The sequence below is a fragment of the Propithecus coquereli genome, unplaced genomic scaffold (assembly GCF_000956105.1).
Source record: "Propithecus coquereli isolate 6110/MARCELLA unplaced genomic scaffold, Pcoq_1.0 Scaffold147, whole genome shotgun sequence".
In the NCBI taxonomy this organism is placed as follows: Eukaryota; Metazoa; Chordata; class Mammalia; order Primates; family Indriidae; genus Propithecus; species Propithecus coquereli.
In genome coordinates, this window is record NW_012139080.1 from 4,156,803 (window position 1) to 4,165,621 (window position 8,819).

An 8,819-nucleotide genomic window follows, 5' to 3' on the forward strand; every position below is an offset into this window, starting at 1 on the left:
GTTTCATCCATGTTGCTACAAATGACACGATTTCATTCTTTTTATAGCTGAGTAATATTCCACTGTATACACTAGGGATAATAATATTAATACCACATTTTCTTCATCCACTCATTGGTTGATGGGCACTTAGGTTGATTTCATATCTCTGATTGTGAATTGCACTGCAGTAAACATATAAATGCAGGTATCTTTTTATATAATCACCTCTTTTCCTTTGGGTAGATACCCAGTAGTGGTATTGCAGAATTGAATGCTAGATATACTTTTGATTCTTTGAGAAATCTCCACACTGACCTCCATAGAGGTTGTACTAATTTACATTAACACCAACAGTATATAAATGTTCTCTTTTCACCACATCCATGCCAACGTCTCTTGTTTTTTGACTTTTTAATAGTGGTCATTCTAATTGGGGTAAGATGGTATCTCATTGTGGTTTTAATTTGTATTTTTCTGATGATTAGTGATGTTGAGCATTTCTTTATATATTTGTTGGCCTTTTGCATATCTTCTTTTAAAACATGCCTGTTCATGTCATTTGCCCACTTTTTAATGGGATTGGTTTGCTTTTTTTTTCTTGCTGAGTTATTTGAGTTCCCTGTAGATTCTGGATATTAGTCCTTTTTTGGACACATAGTTTGTGAATATTTTCTCCCATAGTGTAGGTTGTCTGTTCACTTTTTGATTATTCTCTTGCTGTGCAGAAGCTTTTTAGTTTAATCAAGTCCCATTTATCTGTTTTTGTTTTTGTTACATTTGCTTTTGGGGTCTTAGTCATAAATTCTTTGCCTAGGCCAATGAAGACAGGAGGTTTTCCTAGGTTTTCTTCTAGGATACATATGGTTTCAGGTCCTACATTTAAGTCTTTACTCCATCTCGAGTTAATTTTTTGCATATGGTGAGAGATACGGATCCAGTTTCATTCTTGTGCATATGGCTATCCAATTTTCCCAACACCATTTATTGAAGTTTGTCCTTTTCCCAGTGTATGTTTTGTCTGTTATGTCAAAGATCAGTTAGTTGTAGGTATATGGCTTTATTTCTGGGTTCTCTATTCTGTCCCATTGATTTAAGTGTCTACTTTTATGGCAGTACCATGCTGTTTTGGTTACTGTATCCTTATAGTATAATTTGAAGTCAGGTAATGTGATGGTTCCAGTTTTTTTCTTTTTGCTTAGGATTGCTTTGGCTATTTGGGCTCTTTTTTTGGTTCCACATGAATTTTAGAATTATTGCTTCTAATTTTATGAAAAATGATGTTGGTATTTTGATAGACATTGCACTGAACCTGTAGATTTCTATGTGCACTATGATCATTTTAACAATATTGATTCTTCTGATCCATGAACATAGAATGTTTTTCCATTTGTTTGTGTCATCTATGACTTCATTCATCAGTGATTTGTAGTTCTTCTTATAGAGTTCACTCACCTTGGTTAAATATATTCCTGGGCATTTAAATTTTTTTGTAGCTACTATAAATAGTATTACATTCTCAAGCTGGTTTTTGGCTAGATTGTTATTGGTGTATAGAAATGCTACTGATTTCTGTATGTGGATTTTGTATCCTGAAAGTTTACTGAATTTGTTTATCAAATCTTAAGAGTTTTTTGGTGGGGTCTTTAGCGTTTTCTAGACACAAGATCATATCATTAGTGAACAGGGATAATTTGACTTTCTCTTTTCCAATGTGGATGCCATGGGCCTGGTGTGGGGTTGGGTTTCAGGCTCTTGGGCAGCTGGTGTCATGTGGGTAGTAGCAGTAGCAGTGGTGGAGCCCACCCACTGGGACTCAAGCTGTCTGTGTTGGTCTTACTGGTAGCTGTGATGGGTTGTGCGGGCTTGCCCCAGTTCCACAGGGAAGGGCACTGGGTATTGTCCTAAGTGTGCTTAGGAGAGTTTGGTCTCCCCTTCATCCACCCCCTCCAGGTGGTGGCTGTAGCTGTGTCACCTAGAAGTTGGCCTGAAGGTGGAGTGCAGCCCAGTGTTATACTCTCAAAATGGTGCCAGCTGTGGGCCTGAGATCAGAGAGGATGGGGCACTTTCAGGCATGTGGCAAAGACAAGAAACTGTAGGGAGTATATTTCATGCAAGTCTCAGTCTCACGGGAGCCTGTTAGGAGGGTGGTGGGTATTGTAGGTGTACATAGGAGAGCCTGGGATCCACTATCCCTGCTTAAATCGGCAGAGGCTGTAGCTGTGTTAGCCTCAACTCGGTCTGAGGAAAAGGCGCAGCTCAGCATTAAACTGTCAAAATGGCCTGCCATCAGGGAGTGTGGAGCCCTTCCCAGGCAGGAGGAAGCTGCGGGCATTGCAGTTCACTCACATCTCAGCCTCACAGCAGTCCAATCTGTGCAGGGTGGTGGGTATTGTCCTAGATATGCATCCGAAAGCCTGGTTTCCCTGTCTTTCCTCAGCTGGGTGGTGCTGCAGCCATATCAGCCTGAACTCCAGTAAGGGGTTTTATGAAAAGGAATGACATGGTCTGATTTCCATTTTTGAAAAATTGATCTGACTGTATATGAATGGTGTGGGTGCATGAGCAGAAGCAAGAGGACCAATTAGTAGTTCAACATAGTGATGATAGTGACTTGGATCACCAGGTTGGCAATGGAGCTGGTAAGATATGAGTGAATTTGAGATAATTTTGGGAGGAAAACTTGACTGGACTTGCTAAGAAATAGAATGATGGAGAGGGAGAGATCGATGATAATAGATTTTTGGATTCAGCATCTGGATGGATATTAGTATCATTTATTGAGGGAGCAAAAGTTGGGAGGGGGATAAAATAAGCTTGATACATCTCCTATGTAGTCAAGTGAAGATTAGTAGCTGGGTATATATCATATCCCTTATGTTTCCAATTGCCTGTCTTCAAGGGAGAAGCCAGGTATGAAAATATCAATTTGAGCTATATCAACATATTGGTAGCATTTAAAGCATGGTAATGGATGAACTCACCCAGGGTGATGGTGCAGAGTGAGAAGAGTAGACAACCCAGAGTAAGTTATGGAGCACCACAATATTTAGTAGTCAGAGAAGGAGGATCCTGCAAGGGAATCCATAAGGTAGCAAGTAGAAGGACAATGAGGACAGACTAATGATGTAGAAGCTGTGATGTATTAATTTCCTAGGACGACCATAACAAATTATCACAAACTTGATTACTTAAAATAACAGACATAGTTCTGGAGGTTAGAAGTCTGAAATCAAGGCGTCAACAGGGTCATGTTCCCTCTGCAGGCTCTAGGATGTTTGCCCACTTCCTACTTTTGGTTGCTCCTGGCAATCCTTGGCTTATACCTGCATCAATCCAATCACTGCCTCTGTTGTCACATGCCCTTCTTGCCTATGTTTATGTGTCCAAATCTCCCTCACCTTTCTCTTATAAAAACATCAGTCATCGGATTTAGGGCCCATCCTAATCTGGTATGACCTCATCTTAGCTTGATTACATCTCAAAGACCTTCACTCTAAATACGGTCACATTCACAGATACTGGGGCACTAGGACTTGAACTTATATTTTGGAGGTAGGGGACACAATTCAACCCACTACACATGAATATTAGTTTGTGATCAGCATCTATTCTCATTTTCTTCTGTCTCAAATCTGTAATTCAGGGGATAGAAGGTAGGGATCACCTCCAGATTCTCTTTCCATAAGGGTTCTGGATATAATTTAGGTTCTTCCAATGAGAGACTCAGAAGACTTGCGTGGAGACTTGGAAGGTAGAGGCTGTTCTCTCTAGCGGTGGTGGCTAATATATGAGCTCTAGCAGATGTGAGTTTTTGTGGTGGCCGAACACTATTTTCCACTGTCTGGTCACTTTGGTGCTATGAGATAGCTATAACTTTAGCAGAGATTTCCTATAGCAGCACTATGGGATCTGGGGGCAGCAACTTCCTGAACCGAAGGCTTAGCGGTAATCCCTTGGAATCCATTCTGATCATTCCAATGATTTTATAAGCACCTAATGACTGCATTATTATCTCTGTTTGAAATACTAGAATGGTTTCTGTATTCTCTATTGATCTCTGACTGATAAGAATAGACTGGTGTTTCAGTAAGAAATGTTATCTGTGCCAAAAGCTGGTAATAAAAGGAAAAATGCCCTTGGGGTTTGTATTCTTTAATTTCAATTTCCAGCTGCTCATTGCTAGTGTGTAAAAATACAATTCCTTTTGTATCTTTATTTTTTATAGGCAGCATCCAATTAGATCTTGCTTTCTAAAGAATCAAGTCTTGACAATCTCTGTCTTTTCATTGGGGTTTTTAGGCCATTTGCATGTAATGTGATTTCTGACGTGGTTAGGTTTAAATCTATAATCTTTTTCATTTTCAATTTGTCCCTTCTGTTCTTTGTTACTATTTTCCCTACCTTCTTTCAGATGAATTAAATGTTTTTATGATTCCACTTTATCATTTTTGTTGACTTTATTAGCCACAATGCCTTGTTTGGTTATTTTAGTGGTTGCTTTGGGGTTTATAGCATAGATCTTTAACTTACCACAGTCTACCTTCGAATGACTTTATATCGGTTCATGTACAGTACAAGAATCTTGTAACAGCATAGTTCCACTTCTCTACTGCTGAACTTTGTGCTGTTGTCATATACTTTGCTTTCACAAATGTTATAAACCTCACATTACATTGTTCTTATTTGTAACAATTATCTTGTATAAAGATTTACTTAAGAAAAAAATCAAATATATTTCCCCATGCAATTTATTACCCTATGTTCTTCATTCCTTTCTGTAGATAACATATTTCCATCTGCTATCATTTTCTTTCTGTATGAAAGAATTAACATTTCTTGTGGTATGTATCTTCTAGCAATGTATTTTGCCTATCTGAAAAATCCTTATTTTGCCTTCATTTTTAGAGGAATTTTCACTGAGTATACAATGCTCAGTCTAGGACTATTCCCTCTCTGGGCTCTTCGCCATGACTGAGGCAAGACTTTTGTGTGCAGTCTACCCAATGCCCTGTGTATTGTGTGATTTTTCAATCTGGCTTCTGGGAAGAGACACTATTCCTAATTTTGTGTAAGAGTCTCTAGACACTGTTACCTCTAATCCTTTAGGTTGATTCTTTCCTTCCCTGGCCCCATGTAGTTTCCTCATATGTATGATTGCTGGATAATCAAGGTAGAACCCCTGAAGCTTTATGGAGATCTTTCTCCGTGTTCCTCTCTTCTCAGATACTTTGTCCCAGGGACTTTAGATGCTTTGTTCTCTGTGGACTCCCAGATTCATCTCCTTAACACAGAGAGTGTGGTAGGCTCTGCCTGGGTTTCTCCTCTCTGCACTGTGACCTGGAACTCCTTTCAAGGCAGTAGGCTGGGGCAAGAGTACGGCTCATCTCATTTGTCTCCTGTCTCTCAGAGATCAATATCATTTGTTGCCTGTTGTTTCATATATTTTTTCCCATTATGTGATTGTTTTGCGTGAGTAGAATTGTGCCCCTTGTAACCTTAGAGAGCAGTTTTAATGAAGTGGTGAGTACATCATGGTTGAGTGAATGGGAAGTGAGAATGTATACATGTCTTTTGAAAGTTTTGCTAGCAAGAGGAGGAGAAACAGAGTTGCAGCTAGAGGGGAATATAGTTAAAAGAGGTTTTTGTTTTTCTTTAAATGAGAAATGGTAAAGCATGTTTGATGCTTGTGAGAATGTTCTAGTTGAAAGGACCCAACTGATTGTGATATAAGCAAAAAATAATACTTTCACATTGTTTCTGAAACTTAAAAAAGTCAAACATATTAGTGTAAGAGTAAATTAATTTTATTGACTGATGAAAAACTAAAGTGATAAGTATGGATAGTAAACAATAATCACTGAGTTCTGCTGAAATTCTAGATTTCTTTTCACTTTAAGCCAAAAGAACATAAAATTATAGACTATTAGTGAGCTAGTTGCTTTTAGTTCCTTCAACAAAAACTGCATAGTTTAGCAGTTGCACAGCATTAAATATATACATTTTTGCAAAATCCTGAAAGTTTTAATTTTTGTGTTGACTTCAAAGGCTAATGTAATCACCTACACTGGTCGGATTCAGAGTTTCTTTTCCCTTTTCTGCCACCCTGTAAAGAAAAATAGAGCAAATTATTCAGGTAAAACCATTTTGGGGTCATTTTCATTTTAAGAATATATGAGACCTAAGGCATTTTTGGGTATGAGAAGGAAGCAACCTCTTTTTTGAATTTGTTGTAAATTTGAATCTACATACCATTAAATTATTTTTATATGGTTATTTCTATAAATGGTTAAAGCAGGTTGTAGAAAAGTTACTTCTCTTCGAGTTAGTCTTAGCTTAGTAAGATCACCCATATCTTATTTTCAGAGCTCATTTTGATGGTCTCAGAATTTAAAAAAAAATAAAGCTTTTAATCAATACTAAAATAAACCACACACTTAATTTGCTCTGTATGATCAGCAAATTTAGTAATTCAGTTCATTACCTTTCAGGTAATTCAATTTATAATTCAAGTTTTATCTAGTGTTGTTCATAGTAGCATTAGAAATTTGATTTTGTTCATCTGTGGATTGAAAAGTAGGCAGTGGCATATATAAATCTATATTTAATTTGTTCTATATGAAAAACCATTTATGGTATTTGACTTGAGCCAAGGAAAAAGAAAGGCAGCTTAAAAGACTAGAAGAATTTTACACAAATTACTTTTAACATAACATTTTCTACTTTTTTCTGATTTAAAAATACCCATTGTATTGCAAAAATATGGAAAGTACAAACATACAAAGAAGAAAATTAAAATCATCCATAACTAACCCCAATTTAACCATAAATAATGGTTTGCTGTATTTCCCTTATAATAGTTTTATAGTTTCCCCCACTTTTAGACTATGGCAATAGTACCCAAACTTAGTTGATCAATAGAATCACCTAAGTAGTAACATTTAAAACAATTCTAACATCTAGGCTTTGTCCACACCTATTTAATTGGCTAACAATCTATAATTCAAAAAGCGTTCAAGTGATCCTGGAGATCGGCCAAGTCTGGGGACTACCTGTGGAAGTGAATTTCTTAAAGTGGTGGTTCTATCAGAGGCATATGCAGCCCCAAGTCATTGATAATGAAGGTAGCTTCTTTTCATTTCTTTCATCCTTTTTCTGATTATAGTTTCCCTCTTACGGTCAAAAACATTTCTACATCAACCTTCTAAAACAAAACAAAACAATACCCCAGTGTAAGATGTTGTCATTTATTCCTGACCACTGTAATTTATTTTTCCCGTTTATTAATTATAAATGGGAAAAGATAGCTTTCCAATGAAGATACCTAGGAGATATCACTGTACCCAAGTGATCAGATTTAAGATATAATGGCACAATTATCATTTTGTACCTTTTCCCAATATGATTCAATGGCATGTATGCCATATCATCTATGTAGTACCAAGGATTTTCCTTAATTACTTTAGTAATATCTAGAATAACCTTAACATCCAAATTGTAAATTATGTGACCAATAACAAAATTATTGATATATTTGGTGAATACATTTTTGCCTAAGAATAAAATAGTACATTTATTCTCAGAGTTATCTATTCCAAATGTATTTTTTTGATGATGAAAATGCTTTAAAATTGTAAAAGCATACCTGGTATTTGGCTAATTCTGCTTGTAATACTTTTACTTTAGATCTTTCTTGTTCTAATGCAGCATGAAGTGAAGTCACCTATAACCAAATAGTCAATAAGGAAAAGACAGTTTTTGTCTTTTTTAGCAAATACTTCTTTTTTTTGGAGACAGGGTCTCGCTCTGTTGCCTGATTTACAGTACAGTGGCATCATCAAAGCTCACTGCAACCTCAAACTCCTGGGCTCAAGCAATCCTCTTCCCTCAGCCTTCCGCACACATCACCATGCCCAGCTAATTTCTCTATTGTTTGTAGAGACAAGGTCTCTCTTTTGCTCAGGCTGGTCACCTGGCCTCAAGCAATCCTCCTGCTTCAGCCTCCTCAAGTACTATCATTACAGGCATAAGCCACCATGTCTGGCCACAAAAATTCTAATTCTTAAGACTTACTCACAATGATGATTTTTGACAACTAGGTGGATGAGTAGTAGAGGAGAAACCCTCCCCATAATTTCCATTAGGCATTGTACAAAGCTGTATGTTAAAGATAGCTAGGACAAGCTTACTGTCCTAAGAGAAGACAGAATAAGGATATGAAGGGGACAAAATCAAGTCCAGGTACAGGATAAGTTCTATCTGCCCTTTCTATCTCTATATTTATAGTCCATTAAAATATAATCTATCTTCCCCTATTTTTCAGAACATACCTACCTCCCTTCATGCAGTAAACAGAATCTTCATTTATTTGCTATTACACAGTAATAATAATTAAATATAACTTATATCACTTTCTTACAGTGTTGATGGGCTTTGTTTAGTCATGTTTAGTAATTCAAGACTAAAGAATAGCTTAAGAAAACCAGTCATGTATGCTCCACAATTCCTTACCTGTATAGTTAGCTCATTCTTGATACTTTGTGATTCATCAACTTGCAGAAGTATTTCTGCTTTATCTTTCACTGATAAAAAAGGAAAAACAGAAGTATAGTCTTTTCAGTTACTGAAATACTTTAACAATACTTTAGTGAACCAAGACATGGCAGTACAGTGAGAACAATGATTTCTTGTCTTGATACTTTATGAATATACTTCTTGACCTTACATAACTCTTATTTTTCACTGTTAATTTTTTTTTTTTTAAGAGACAGAGTCTTGGCCGGGCGCGGTGGCTCACGCCTGTAATCCTAGCACTCTGGGAGGCTGAGGCGGGAGGATCA

General features: G+C 36.9%; 1 protein-coding gene across 1 annotated transcript in view; it reads right to left on the reverse strand.

Moving 5' to 3' along the window:
- Positions 1 to 5,771: 5,771 nt before the first annotated feature.
- GKAP1 (G kinase anchoring protein 1) overlaps positions 5,772 to 8,819 on the reverse strand; it is a 69,584-nt gene continuing 66,536 nt past the window's right edge. The window contains exons 11-13 of the mRNA XM_012640019.1: positions 8,491 to 8,561; positions 7,625 to 7,702; positions 5,772 to 6,085 (exon numbers count right to left, since the gene is read on the reverse strand). Coding sequence (XP_012495473.1) covers positions 6,038 to 6,085; positions 7,625 to 7,702; positions 8,491 to 8,561 — 197 coding nt within the window. The 3' untranslated portion in view covers positions 5,772 to 6,037. The remainder of the gene's footprint in view (positions 6,086 to 7,624; positions 7,703 to 8,490; positions 8,562 to 8,819) is intronic.